The sequence below is a fragment of the Anomalospiza imberbis genome, chromosome 3 (genome assembly GCF_031753505.1).
Source record: "Anomalospiza imberbis isolate Cuckoo-Finch-1a 21T00152 chromosome 3, ASM3175350v1, whole genome shotgun sequence".
Taxonomy (NCBI): Eukaryota; Metazoa; Chordata; class Aves; order Passeriformes; family Viduidae; genus Anomalospiza; species Anomalospiza imberbis.
The window spans coordinates 54013443-54029575 of NC_089683.1; the positions used below are offsets into that span (position 1 = coordinate 54013443).

General features: G+C 37.7%; 1 protein-coding gene across 1 annotated transcript in view; it reads right to left on the reverse strand.

Annotated features, from left to right (window-relative positions):
* PTPRK (protein tyrosine phosphatase receptor type K) overlaps positions 1-16133 on the reverse strand; it is a 349451-nt gene that overhangs the window by 176801 nt on the left and 156517 nt on the right. The window contains exon 6 of the mRNA XM_068184424.1: positions 15400-15574. Coding sequence (XP_068040525.1) covers positions 15400-15574 — 175 coding nt within the window. The remainder of the gene's footprint in view (positions 1-15399; positions 15575-16133) is intronic.

The following is a 16133-nucleotide window of genomic DNA, read 5'->3' on the forward strand; positions in this document are numbered from 1 at the left end:
CAGTCATTTTTTCTTCAGTGGAAGAATATTTTTCATTTAGATTCAACAAATCCTTTAGCAAGAATGCATTTTGCCTTTTTTTCTTTGGGTGAAAACTTCCAATACTTTTCAGAGCAGCACAGTGATGTGTGCATAGCTGTCTATCTTATTATTCATTTAATACTGCTGATAAAACAACCACACTGATATGTTTGCTTTTCCACGCTTTAATTACACCTATACAAATCATAATAGCTTATTTCATTAGTATATTGTTGAAAAGCCACTCCAAGTGTTATTGTATTTATGTATTTAAATGACCTGATTAGCATTCTGAAATTAAACCAAATGTCCAGTTAAAGAGAAATATTTTATTTATCTTTCTTTTCCTTTTTACTCACCTTTCTTTTTTCTGGTCGATTTCTTCCTCTTCCATACCAAGCCCAGCTGTTTTTTCCATAACAACCCAAAGATAAGGTTTACTGCGGGTTTTTCTATTCAGACCTAATACATTAAGGCCTATCATTCTGGTATCTGGTTATCTCGTCAGCTATGACAAGATAATGTGGGCTTGAGGGAACATGCTCGTATCTCCTGTCAACCCCTTTCTGTTATATCAACTCTTCTAAAGGCACGTTCATACAAGGAAGCTGCTACCAAAGAAAACCCCCAAGACAACACAGTTTATCTCAGGAACCATTCCATGCCACAGTTCCCCGTGGGCACAAAGATTTTTGCAGCACAGTGTAATCCACCTGCAAAGCAGACTGAGGATGCAGTTTAACATTATATCTAAGTCAATCCAAAATGACCACATCATTGTGGGGAGTGAACCACCACCTCTTCTCTGGTCTCTCCATCTTTTCCAGACCAGTGGTTCTACTACTTGTAAATTAGTCTGACACAAAAACACCCACTTCTTTCAACAGTGTCAGGGTTATTTTTTAACTAAGCTTCCCAGTCAACCCATTGGAGAGAGGGCCAAGCATCCTTCTGAGGTAAAAGAAGAAGAAATAGCAAGTGAGAGTAGGAGAGAGAAAAGAGAGGTAGGACCACGCCTTTTGTTGCCTCTGTAACATCAGAGGCTGTTGCACACAAATATTGCCCATTCTTACACATATATCTTTAAGGAAGGGTCCAGCAAATAAATAAACAAATAAATAATTGGTGTATGAATCTAGTTATGAGGCACAGAATCAGTCAAAAACAGGGCATGCAAGACATTCCTTCACTGATTAGGAAGCTTCAATAAATTATGGCAATATGGAGATGCTTTTTTTCAGAATTGAGGGTGAAACCAGACCAAATGGTGAGTGACAGGTTTCAGCTCTTTACTCAGTGCAAATCCCTCTGGAAGGTTTCCTCTGTAACATTATGCTATGAGTCAAAACAGGATTCTTGTCCTTGAAGAATTGCTTCAATTATTCCCACTCAATCAAATAAAATTCCAGAATCCTGCAAAATTTTTAATCCACCACAGGAATCCTGTGAGCTCTGCTAAGCAGGTGATAAATCCCAGCAAATTTCAATAAGGAAACCTCAGGTGCTAAACCCCTGAAAGTCATATGAGCTGGAAGTGCAGGAAGGGCAAGGACACTAAACTGACACCCACAGGAAACAGACTGTAGGTACCTGGTCCATTAATTTCTGTTAATTGCCTGCGAGCTCAACTTACCATCATTTGCTTTCACTTGGCATCTGCTTAGTCAGTTGGCCAGAAGGCTGTCTTCTTACTGAAATATAGTTCATCTTAATTATCAGAAGTCCTAATGATGCAAATGTCTTAGGGGATAGTCTCCTTAATAAGGTCACTGTTTGCACATACTGTTTGGCACACACGTTCCCCTGCCTGTCCCCTCCATTTTTTTTATAACATAAGCAATAGCACCTGCAAAAAACATTCTGTTTCAGAGCAAGAACACTGTTCTCCTTTCATGACACATTTCCACAAAATTATTTGTTCCAGCATTATTTGTTCCTGACATACCACTAAATTCCTGCTTTAGGGTTTGTTTTGGTAAAGGGCATCAAAATATGGACAAAACAAAACATTAATTAAGCCACTCTTATCTGTCTGCCGCTCCAGAAAGTTGCTTGGTCAACTTCTTGAAACCATCACTTGATTTGGCCTGAATGAAAAGCCACCCTGTGTTCTCTCTATCAGTTCTTTAACCTCTTATAATATTATTCAAAGAAGAGGCTAAAGCTGTTCCTGGAACAATTGAAAGTAAAAAAATGAGGATCATTGTGTTTCTAATTGTGAAAATGTCACAGATAATGACAGTAATTTGGAGGGGAAAGAAGTGTCACTATGACACAATTCTTTGTGTTGCATAGTCCACATACCTAGTTAGAGGTCAAGTAGATATTGGAGGTACTCCCAGGAAAAATAAAGCTAATTAAATATTTCTTTAGGCAGCCATGTTGAAAGAAAAATGCAAGAGGAAGGTCAAACAGATTCCCAAAATGGCATTAGGAGACAGCTGAAGATAAAGAACTTGAGCAACAAAAACTAAAAATTAAAAGGTGGAGGCAGCTTCCCACATAACACAAAGACAAATCTCAGGAAAGAAGTCTGTAAGCCTAAACTCAAAATACATCTTAAACATGTCTGCAGCCAGCCAGAACGCAGACACAGTACATTTTTTTTTCTTGAAGTGTCCAATTATATTGCCTTTACAAAATCTTTTGGGAAAGGAGATATTCTTTCTAGTAAAACTGACCATTTCATCACCTGTCAATTACCTCATTGTCATTTATTGGCACATTCAACCCAACAGCATTTTCTCTGCTCTACTGATAGAAGTAGCAACCAACACATAGGGTACAAAAGATGGTAGACTTAAATCACACTGCAGAAAGTCCAGAGGTGCAAAATAGGAAAAAAAAATACAAAGAGAAGGCATTGGCAAAAGTGAGGATTGCAGCATGCTATATCTGTAAGAACTTGCAGCTGTCTTCTCCTCTTCAGTGCCCTAAAGATGGCTAAGTACCATGCTGCATACATTCAAAACAGGAGCTGTACCTCAGTATCACATATTGAAAAAACAAAGGAAAACAACAAACCACCTTGCAACTGTACCCTGAAAGTATCCAGCTGCTAAAATGAAGCTGTGCTTCATACACTGCCAAACAGCTGCTCCTTTCTATCTCCAAAAAAAAGAAGGGGGAAGTATTGCAGTGGATGGTGATGTAGCCCATAGATCACAAGCATGATCACACTAAATGTATCTTGTTTATTCTAGGACATGCAGGTCATCCAGTCCAAGAGAAGTGGAAAGTTGAAGAACAAATCATTGAAGAACAAGACATTTCCAACTGCTGTCAACACAATTCAAAGTCAGAGTAAAGTTCAAAGCAAGCATTAAAAGTCATGAGACTTCAATCTCAATTTTTAAAGCCAAAGAAAAACATCTAGTTTACCCCATATCCCTTCAAAGGTGATAGCTTTTATATCTCTAGTTTTTAAAAAAACACAACTTATGTTACCATGAGGATGTCAATATAAGAATAAAGATGAGGTTTTCACATAAACTCAGAACTTCAACTTCAGGTAAAAAAGTAAAACAGAAAAAAAATATTTTAGACTTAATCCTGATTGGATGGTGAAATAGATCAGGTAAACCATATAATACACTATTCTTGATTTTCTCAGGAAATGAGTAAGCCAGTTTACTAAAGTAAGGTAGCTTCAATGAAAACACAAATGGCATTGATGCTTTGTAGTATTCTACCTTTTGTCCACAAACAGGTACAGTTCCATATGGCTTACAGGATCCACCACCAGATAGGCACAAAGAGAAAAACCTAATATAAATATTGAAAAAATTGAATAAAAGATTCATTTAGATTTCACAAACTATAAGATGCCTGGTATATTCAAGTAAAGTTCAAACTCATTTACCTTATAATCCATTAATTTATGGAAAATTCCAGACAAAAACTCTAAATTAGGCAAAGTATTTTTCTTGGCATTTATTTATTCCAATTAAATAATTCAGACAAAGTTAGGACAATCATTATTAATAAAACTAGAACTCATTTAAAATTATCTCTGCTTTATAAGCCTTGAACAAACACCATGCAATGTCTGCACCTTTCAGACCACATTGATTAGGGAGTGTGTTCAGAAAAGAGCAACCAGGCTCATGAAAGGTCAAGAAAACATGTCTTATAAGGATCAGCTGATCAGCTGGGTTTGTTTAGTCTGGAGAAGAGGAAGCACACAGGAGACTTCATCACTCTCTACAACTCCCTAAAAGGAGTTTACAGTGAGATGGGGACTGATCTCTCCTGCTGTGCCTGCAGTTAGAGGACCAGAGGAAATGGCCTTAAGGCGAGACAGTGGAGATTCATATTAGATAGCAGAAAAAAGTCTTTGCACTGTTCAGATGGTCAAGTATTACAGTCGGTGGCCTGGGAAGGAGGCGTAGTCACCATCCCTGGAGGTGCTTAAAAGGTGCCTGGATCTGGCACTGGGTGATAGTTCAGGGGTTACTGTGGTAGTGCTGAGTTGATGGTTGGACTTGATGGTCTTAAAGGTCTCTTCCAACCTTGAAAATTCTATCATTCTGTGATATTTTGTACTTACATCCTCCTTTCTTGAAGGGAAAATGTAACTTTAAATTGACTGTAGAGAGGCTTTTTCCTACCATCCCTACTGACCATTCTTATTAGTCTGTAAGGTTTCTAATATAAGTCAATTCTAAGTAATTTTTAATTCCTAAGGCTCTCTCACTTTTTCCTAACATTGTTCACTGAGTTTTGTTTCTGTTTAGTCCCCAAACACATCAATAGAAATTTTCCTTTTTGTTTAATAGTAAAGAATTCAGGAAAGTGAAAAATGTCACTTTTTACCACGTATAGACATCAACTGGGATGGTACACTCAAACTGTTTGGCAGTAAAAAACATGCCAAAAGGCTAAGAAAATGGACACTGAATAGATACATGAAATGTTATATAGGAGGTCCTGGAAACAAAGAAGTTTAAAAAGAAGTAAAATAAAAATCACAAAAAATTTAGGGAAGTCATGAAAATTCAAATTCTAAGGCAACAGTGTCACCCTTCCTTGTGAAGGAGGTAGGACACAGACTCTGCCATTAGTGCTGTGAACATACTTGGGGAACTGGGGAGAGAAACACATTCATTTTCCTTGTAACACTCCTTAAATGTTCTCCATGACATGCCTGTTAGCAGCTCCATATCAATCTCAATGACAAGCTCTCTAGTAAACCGACACATCCAAATTCAACATTGCATCTCAGCAGGAAGAAATCTATCTTTCTGCATGTAGCTAAGCTTCCCTCTTCTTCAGGAGAGGCAGATATGTTTCTCACCACTTTCTATATAATTCTGCAAGTATTCCAGCAGTTAACACTGCAGAAAAATTCTACAATATGAATTATTAAACAGAAAAATATTTAAAACTCTTTAGGAAAGAAAAAAAAAACTATATCCAAACTACTCTGAGCAAACTTTTTGTAATCTCTTTAAAATTATCTTCAAATAACTCCCCAACCAAGACGATTAAAGGTCACTGGCATATTGCAAAGCATATTTTTATGAGATAAATTCCATTGTAATTGCAACAATTTTTCCAGTGACAATTTAGACATAGAATCAAATTATCCATTTCATTTTCATTTACACCTCATGGGCTAGATCATTTATCATGTTCCACGATAATGATCAGAGGGCACATAGAAAGTGATTTTTGGAGGTAACAAATTACCTATCATATTAGCACAGCTTACAAGATCCTGTCAACAGGTACCACACATAAATAAGAGGTAATTTAATTCACCATGTGCAGGAGCGTTTGAGAAGCTGCTTGGTTTCCTAGAAGCTGGCAAAAAATCTAGGTTACTAAATTCAGCATTCCAAATTAGCTGCTTAAGTACAATAGTTTAGTTCTTCATAACACATCAGGAATCATTATGCCACAAAAACACCAACAGGTAGACAGCATGCAGTGGGCTTAAGATCTGGAGACGAATCTCTCATCATCGGGTATTATTGCTTCTTGCCACTGAATCATCCATCATGTCTCTGAGACAGCATGGAATGATAGCACCAGACCCTCACAGTACTGCTCCTTGAACTCTGTCTCATCCATCTTTTGCATCATTCCCCATTTGCAGCAAAGTATCATCTCCTTGCTGCAAAACTGAGTGTGAACCTGTAATGCCTTTAACCTGCAGTGCCACTCTAATAGTAATTGATTTCTTTTTATTGCAGGGACAGTGCTCACTGAGGCTACATACAGCTGCTAAGGATGAGAGATGGTCAGAAGGGTACAATGCAAGCACCTGTGTCTTTAGCAGTACGACCTGATTTCAAGGAAATAGTTAAATTTTCATTGCTAGCTATTTTATAATGAGTGTACATTTACAATATATAAAATTGATATTGGAATATGTATGCAGTTTGTTTTCCTGAAGTTCAACTACAATTTAATAGCAAGATTCACTCAAATGAAGCTGAAAATAAATGTCTATGTGCCTTCATTTTGTATTTTTGTTAAGTGATTCAGCATTAGAACACTGTTAGATTTTTAAATAAATACTAAAGCACACAGGTGCACCTGCATTAAAAAAGCAACTTAAATTAACTCCACATTGATCATGGCTAGACTTCACTAGCATGATGACTTGTGTACCATAAACCACCCAAGACTAAGCTTTTTAATTCAGCTTCGTCTGAATGCTGTTATAAAAGTTTAATAAATCAAAATGATCAAAATGCCCCCAGTGGCAGGTTGGGATTCAGTTTCCAATTCAAATTCCCTTTAATATATGGCTTCTCTGACATCCTGCATTTTCTGCCACCTATGTTGAATTCCAAATGCACTCCTTTTCATCATTACCATGCATCTACTCATCGGCCCCCTTTTTAACAACTCTGCACAATACAGAGATGTCAAACCTAGAGGGATTTTCCCCTCCCCAAAACTGGAAAATGATGGCAAGTAAGGGAACTTTGTCTATACTTAAGTAAATATTTTAACCTCCATGGTAATGTCAGTGGCATTTAAACTGAGAAAGACCATCCAGAGCTGCAGTATTCAAATTAAATATTTGATTTAAATAAATGTAGAGACAGACCAGATGCTGGAAGGGAAATTATCCAAGTGAAATACAGTGGTGATGTAGTGGGGCAGTCTGGAGACATCTCTGATTAAGATGAGAAAAATCACTTTACTGCAAATGATCTTCATGTCACTGTACTTGGATAAAACACAGATAAAAGAGACAAAGAATCCCCTTATTTCCTCCCTGAAGTGGCACCCACCAAAAGCTTTTCCCTTGCCTCTTTTTTTCCTTTGCACTGACTCCTATCAAGCTTAAAGGCCAACAAGAATCCCACTATTCAAAGTGATTACTTTTTAATTTCCTAAATGCTTTATTTGGTGTTTGGATTCACTTAAGTAATTTCACAATAAGGAGGCACATGAGAAAATGGCAGAGGTATAGGAGAGCACCTAAACAGTGAGATCTCACTCATGCAATCACTGATGCCACATCTGTGGTATCACCAGCAACACCATTTTGAATCAGGCTAAGTGAAGCTGCATCGTGTGTTGGCTTTGCTGGATTAGGCAGAGCAGGTGATACCCAGTTTATGCTGCCTGTAAGGGGGCTGATCATGCCTGGTCTGCCACAGAGGCAGGAAACCTGTGAGGAATATTACCTAAAGCCAGCACAAAGCCTGACAGCACAGAGCTAACTCCTCTGCAACCGTGAGCCCTTGACTGATCTCTCGGACAAGATCATCCCAGGTCACCACTCATTACAGGCTCCCACTGATTTTCATTGACCCTGCAGCTGTATTTATTTTGCCAAGCCATAGCAAGGTCTCCATAAGAGCTGACAAGAACAAGTAGCAGTCCACTGCCTGGCACGCAGGGAAGGGCCCTTTTCTGGAGATTTGCTTTGAAAGCACATTCCTGCCTGAACATTTATGTAACATGGTCAAAGACAGCCATCAGAAAACCAGTCAGGCCTGCTACATGCTTATTCCTGGACACAAAGTAGTGTCATACCCAATGACACATAAAATAGTGTCACCCCTACTAATTAGGAATGACAGAAGAAAAGATATATGTAGCTCTAGATGTGATCAGATGCCTAGAAATGCAACTATATTAACATATAGAAAAGCAGTTCTCACAAAAGAGCAGAAATAGCTATGCAAACATCAATCCAGCTAATTGTCAGCATTCCTAGCCTTCCTCCTCCTTTTTTTTTCTTTTGTCCTGATTTCCACCCAGAGCTTGTAAAAAGAGTATTCCTATCATGCTTCTTGCCACTGAGAAACGAGCAGAAAAGAGAGAAGAGTTTCCACAGAAGCTATCCCATGTGCTCTCATGCTGGCAGTATGAAGCCTTGCAGAAAACACAAGAGGAACTCATGCTGCTTGGACTCATGAATCAAAGTGCCACAAAGCATCAACACCCATCATGGATGTCAGGGAAAAACATACACCAGGCAATGAAAACTATAAACAGAAAAAGGCCCTTGCACCAAGCAAATTAGTTAATCATTAATCTGTTCTTGTTCCTGCATGCTTATGAGTGAGAAACTAAGGCACAATACTTATGTCCAGGCTGAGAGGGTATTGTTCTTCACTTAGATGACATCTGAACCATGGACACCTCGGAAAAACTCTAAGTTGGCAAAGGATGCTTCTACATCTACTTTTCTCTGATACTCTGCCCAATGACTGGCTATTGGGGCAGGACACAGAGCTATAGGACTTGGGTTTTTGCTCTGATCCAGACCAGTCACCTTTAAGTTCAGCGAACACGTTAAGAAGATGCGTATCAACACTGAAATTGCTAGTTTTTGCCAAATGAGAATATTAATTTAGCTTATATCAAGCAGTACAAAATTCATGTGTTGTGAAATAAAAGCAAAACGTGCTTTACCTTAAATGTTTCAGGTCTTCCTGAAGAGCACATCATAGCTACAATAAAGCATCAGTTCACATTAGAAAAATTTCAAGAGTCAGCTGGAGATGAGATGGCTCAGGGGGATATTGCCAATGCGTATAAGCACGTGAAGGGAGGGTGTAAAGAGGACAGAGCCAAGCTCATTTCAGTGGTGCCCAGTGACAGAACAGGAGGCCATGGGCACCAAGTGAACTACAAGAATGTCCCTCTGAACAGCAGGAAACACTTTTTCTTACCCTGAGGGTAAGAACTGACACAGGTTGCTCAAGGAGGCTACAGAATACTCATACTTGGAGATTTTCAGAAGCCATCTGGAATTATCCTGGGCAACTGACCCTAGGTGATTCTGCATGAGCAGGGCAAGTTTGGTCCAGATGACCTCCAGAGGTGCCTTTCAATCTCAGCCATCCTGTGATTTTCATTTCAAATGTAAACCTGTGCAGCCAAGATTGCTCAACACAGAAAGATGGAATGGAGCCTATGCCAAATACCTGGCATTTCTGTTACCTCGTGTGAATCAGTCTCTCTGGCTTCTTCGAAAAATCCTGTCAAAACTATTTTCTCCTGCTTCTCCAGCAAAAGCAGCTTTCCTGCGCTTCCTGAAGAAAATGAGCAATGCACCTCTTAATTATATAAACCACAGACAAATATTGCCTGAGCAACAGAGCTGAGCAGAGTTACTTCCACAGAAGAGTTGCTTGAGCAGAAAGTGAAGCTGCTATTCTTTCTGATAGGTAGACGAATGATGAAATTGAGACTCCTATCTCGTTCAATTTATTCATTATGAGCATAAAGACTTTCTGAGGCATTTCATTCTTCTTATGTAAAGGAGGCAGGATTTGACTTCAGGGTGAAAGCCTCTCTTTACCTGCTGTAAGAAACAGAGGATTGAAAAATAGGAAGACTCACACGTTAAACCTACTTAAAGAGGATAAGATCTTAATAGAGGAGAGAAATTAAAACCAGAGAATGCCACAAAAAGATCAAGTTAATTGGATCCCTGACTCTCTGATGAATGCTTATACCTAAATATACTCTCAAGATATAATTTGTGTTTTATTAGCAAGGTTTAGAAAAACTTCACAAAATAATTTCCTTCTTTTTCTAACTACTGCAAAGTAATTATGACATTGTCATCTGCTCTTGCAGGGATACAGCCATGAGAGAACTAGGCTATAACTAATGAGGAAACTTAAGAGTATAAAGTAATTTTGAAGATGACCTGAGTGTCCAAGAGAGTACCAGTATTAATATGAATACTCCAGGAATGCATCTTATGAACCAAGCACAACAGCCACAGGGGTCTTCTGACACAAGTAAAATATTTGCATCCCTCTATTGAAGTCTGCTGATGATTTGAAAGGAAACTTAGCCAAGGTAGTGATGAATAGCCCACAGATTTCAATAACTTGGACTGCAAAATCTCTCTCCTCAATTTCCTCTCTGGTCTGAAATTCAGTGAGTTCAGAAAAACACACACCAAAGGCCCTCCTCAAGACTTTTCAAAAATACAGTCCAAAGCCACTGTCTCTTGGAGACTGAACTTCTGAATACATTACAAAGCATCACTAATAATCTGAACTGTCTAATATTTATGATGGTGGGTAATATCACCAGAAGGGAAATTTGGTTTTTTTAACAAATTTCCTATTTATCGGAGAACTTAATAATGGAGGGCAGAAATACAGGGCATTTTGCAAAATTGGTACAAAAATACTTCAGTCCATTTGCAAGCAGGGTATATAAATTCAGGCTACCTGATTTATTTACTTTTTACCTGCCACCTAGTGCTATCCTTGACATATTTTTAAGTCTGTTATTATACTGAACAAATAAACCAAGTCACAAAATTGAATACACACATCTGAAGCAAGCTTAGAGATTTCACTTATTTTTCCAGACAAAACAAGCACCAGTGAAATTTGGAAAGTGCATTTCAGTCCACAGCTTTCTCAAATGGAAATATTTCAAAGCTTTCTTAAAAGAGAAAAAGAATAATGCTCCCATGAGAATTACTTTCCAGGGGCAAACTCCACCTTCACAGTGTTCTAGCATCACCAGTAACCAGCCAAATTACTAGCTTTCCTATATAAAATCCCTAAAGATATTCAGACAAGAAAGGTAGAAAAATCACTGCCAGGCTTGCATAACAGGAGCTGCTCCTGATGGCAAACTCAGCCCAGTAAGGCTAACATAGTCAAGCATAATCACAAATCCCACTAAAACTTGAACCTGATGACTTAGAAGAGAGACTGCTAGCAATGTCATATCAAACATGAGAAATAATGATATCCAAACAGGTCAGATGCCTAGAAATAGGCCAGTTCTTAGAACTTAGGATTTTTGGAAGAACATTCAGAAGACAGAAGAGGAAAACTGCCTTTGTCTGCTATTACTAACTGGGACTTATCAGGTGCATGAAGACAATTCCATATTGAAACTATAATTCAAGGCAGAGACCTCCACTTGCTTTGAACCCAGCACAGAAGAGATATTTTGGTTGGAAGAAGAAATGTTAAAAAGAAAAAAATCATGTAGTAAAACCATAAAAAATTGCTGTAATTTATGGCTCAAATAAAACTCATAAACTTATCAGTAGAAGAAGAACTCTCCGCATTATTATTATTAGTAGTAACAAATGCTACATTTGACTCATACATTTCAAGGTTTTTATCCTTTATTCTTCTACCTTATCTTTAATTCTAATAAACATTTTCTTCCAAATCATATGTGCAAGATCCACTACATAAAATAAAATGGACCATATTTCCTGCTGATTTTGCTGCATGTAATAACATAATATCAAGTTTTGTATAATTATTTTTCTAACAATGTGCAGCTACTTTGCTGACTAACCACATAGGAATGTAACATCAGCAACATCCCCATCTCAAAGCCACTTTTAACATGCCATGCCAACTAAGAAGTTGAACACAGCTGCTGTGTTGGACACTACCTCGCCTCTTGATGCACAAGGTAACTTTTCTGGCAAATACTGACAACTTCAGAGAAAGATTCCAGTACATTTTTAAGAGCACAGAACAATGAAACAGTACAAGAACTGATTATGGGACAAATTTCTCTACTGATTGAAGACCAGAACATTTGATACTGTAACTCAGAAAGGCTACACAGCTGTATATAACAAATAACACATGAGCCAGGGCACAGGTAATCTCTTTGGGCACTTCATTCCTACAATTGCACACTAAGCAGTAGAGACTTTGAGATACACTTGCTCTCAAAAGCAAGTAAGAAACAAGTAAAAAGAAAGAAATTATCAGGGGCTTCTTGTTCAATCCTACCTGTCACAAATACTACAAATACTGTTCCTTCCTCCCAGTATCTCCCTCAAGTTCCAGTGCAGACAACCCTGAAGACTTCAAGAAATTCCCTTCCCAGAAATTACCAATTTACCAGGGAAAATATAAATAGACAATTAATCTGATGGACATATTCAGGAGGGTAAGTCAACTAACAGTAATGACAACTTCCTGTCATTACTGTAAACTACCAAACTTCCTGTAAAAGAAAGGGGAAAGAGAAAAATCCTTCTACACATATCCAAGAATTATAGCAGTGCCATAGAAACCATGTAAAAAAATCAATACAGTGCAGCCACTGAGCTGGGAGCTGAAGACCAGCTCTAAACAAAGGTGAGACATTAAATCGTTGACTGGAACTACTTTTGGTAAAATCTCATAATTTAATTACAAATCCTATCCTAGTTCAATTTTTCTTCAAAAAACTAATCAGAGTAATTGAGTTATCCTTTTCAGGGTCTTGAAATGTATACCATCCCTCCCAGGTAACTACATTTGTAATAGAGTTTAGAACTCCACTAAAAGTAATTCTTCTGCTAAAGCTCAAAATGAAATAAAGATGTTTCAACATAATGTGCATTATAGAAATGTAAACTTTCATTACGCATCAAGACTAACTTATAGTTTGTTCATCAGGAAAGTATCAGATGCCTCTACACCTGTATTATGGTATCACACATCTGTATAGACATGGGATATATCCCAAAATATATCCATATCTTGGCCATGAATGCAAACACCAAGGTTTTGTGTTACTGTGCAACAACTCCTGTTCCTCATCCCTCGTTCCCTAATAAACAGTGTTGTCAATAAAGTTTGGCTTCTACAAACCAAAGACCCTATCGTTACTCAGAATTATCTGGAAGCAATACTAAAGCCATGACAAAGTAAATTGTGTTTCATCGTTTTTTTCCCCTCCTCTGGCTGTGAGAACACACAGATCAATACTCTTCAGTATAAGAATTCTGCAGTGAAAGTTTCATTTGTTACAAACAGCAACAAAAGGGCCCCAAGCATGCCTTGTCACTTCCAGTTTAGAAGGAAATGCACTAATAAACTCTTCCCCCTGGGTTATCTTTGACAACGGGCAATACTATGCCAGCTCTTATTAAAGGCAATTCATATCAGTGGCCCAAAAATTTCCTCTAAAATTATCATCTTTTGTATCCATGTAGCAGGATGTCAGCTTTAAAGTGCCACAGAGATATAGGACCTGTCATTATGGTTAATTTTCAGCACAGTTTTAACACCAGGGTAGCTGATCCCTAAGGGTATGGGTATGCTTTTTTGGCTAACAAGATTTATTTAGCGGTTATCCAGACAAACAAGAAAATATATTACTGTATATTGCTTTTCAAATACATCAACAAACAATAAATCCAACTATAAAACATATATCTTTGTTCTCTACCATGATTTCAAATAGATGAAAATGGTTTTGGAAGGTTTATCTTTGAGGGCATTTTTTAATATTTTTTTATATACCTGTGTATATATGTATATGTGTGTATATACGTATATCAAAAAAAAAAGGTTTAGATTCTTGGACTTCCAACAAAGAGCACACAAAAAGTAAAATTAACCTTAAAATTAAAAAAACCTCTATAGCTGCAATATATATAACTAAATATCAAATTTTTTTGAGACATAAATATGGTGTTTTCTATGAAATTACCTAAGTTTTTCAGCAGGACAATATGATTCATTTTAAAAGATGGTACCATGAGATTTTATATTCTTGTTGGGGTTTTTTTTTTTGAGAAAAATAGTATTCTTAACACCATTTTATTGCAGTTTTATACTAGGAAAAAAAAAACAACTTAATTTATTGGATAAATACATTGATTTGCCCCGCCTTTCTAACAACAGTCTGTTTTCGTGCCTCAACAGGACTTATTTCAATTTATTAGGATGAAGACCATCTTGCAGTTTCCTAGACAAAAGGTGCATCTAACAGAATAAAATAAGCTCTTAACATGTTGTCTTAATCTTTTGTATAGTCAGCAAGGTCCATTTTATTGATGTTTTATAGCAGCCATAAAACCTGGTTGACCTCAATCAACTGGTCTCCCAGGGAAAATACCTCTGCCAGCAAATACCAGACAAAAAATAGGTCAGGGCATTTCCTGCACGGCTTTAATTTCTACAAGCTGAGGACAAACTTGCTTGCCCTGTCCCTGTTCCAGATTCAGTGTCTGACTACAAGGGGCCAAACTGAGCAAGCAGCCTGCTGCTCCACCAACGAACTGAGTGAGATCTCACCGGGTGTCGGACTCCTGCACCCACCTGGCCAAAACAGCCTGTCCACCAGGCAGCAGCCCCACAAACAGATTTTGTACACCACTCCTTTTTTCCCAGTTAAAAAACTAAACCTCACCACAACTAAGAATGAAACGGGCAGTTTTGGAGGTAACATAGTTAGGGTAAGGAGTGGTTCAGTAGTTCATTCTAGGCCATAGAGCACACAATTAGCTGAACTTCTATGTTCAACCACATCATTTGCCAGTCAAGATTCCATGTTTCCAGAGCAAAAAATGCAAAAAAAAAAAAAAAAAAAAAAAAATCTCCAACTTTATCACACCACAAACAAGCTATGGTTGCACACCAGCAGGCTTTTGAATTAATTTAAACCAAAAAAGTATTTCAAGGGGAAGAGCACATTTTCTTTTCTTTCCATTTACTTCTGTATTGGAAATCATCACAGAACATCTCCACAATGCTCCCAGTAGTCCTTGGGTAGGCAAAAGTTTACAACTCTTTTAATCTACCTGTCTGCCAGGTAACAGACCAATGCATTATTTGCTCTACTACCAGTATGCTCAAGGCAATAGATTTTAAAAGGGAATGGTAATTATGTATAGGTGGAAGCTGATTCACACCTTAAGTTCAACAAATGGTATTCCCAGAAAAGCATGCAGGCACATTCCACACATTGTGGGATCAGGGTTTTTCACAGGTGCATTCCATGGAAAGCAATTTTAAGAAGCTTTGCAAACCAGTCTTTCATCTTATGTGAGTTTCACAGGGCTATCTTTGTAGGATTGTTTCAGATCAAGGCATATGTAGGCTAAATAAAAAGTGTAAGCAGAAAGCACTGGTATTAAAAGCATTTAAATGAATAAAATAAAAATAAATAAAACTTTACCTCGAACAATAAGTTGAGCAAAGTTTGAGACTCCAGAACCTCTCTCTGACTGAGTTACACAGCGGTATAAATCCTGGTCGGTTTTTGTCACCTCTTGCAACTTAAAGGTAGCTGCAAATCTTCTGTGGTTGATATTTTTAGTCTGAGCAACTGGAATATCTTCCCCATTTCTTCTCTGAAAATAAGAGTAACCAAGGCAGAGTTAACTCAAAAGATATAGAAGACATTTATCATTATCATCATACAAAGAAGATACAAAAACCAAAACCTCAACCCAATGCATTCAGACCCTGCTACCATGCATTTCCATGGTAGAAGAGCTCAGTACTGAGGTCCCATCAAGAAACAAGCAGTACTCAATATAATTTCAAAATCAAGTTGGCAGTGCAACATACTATCAGGATTTTGCACGGGCACAAAAACATGACCATCACATACTCAACTGCAACTGCCTTACACCTGGAATAATCCTAGGACAGCCCAGCAGTAGCAGTTGTACTCCTAAGAAAATTCATTCAACTGTAAGCAGATTTACAACACATACAGTGGCTGTATTGTAATATATATTTAAACAAACCTGGCATTGAGGGATTTCAAAGGTCTGCAACAGCTCTTTTTCACCAACTGACCAATGTTTCCTTTTTAATGCTACCTTTTATCTGTCCAAGTTCAATACATTCTAAAATTTTAGCTTTGTTATACTAAGCACCACATATCCATCTAAAGCTAGCTGA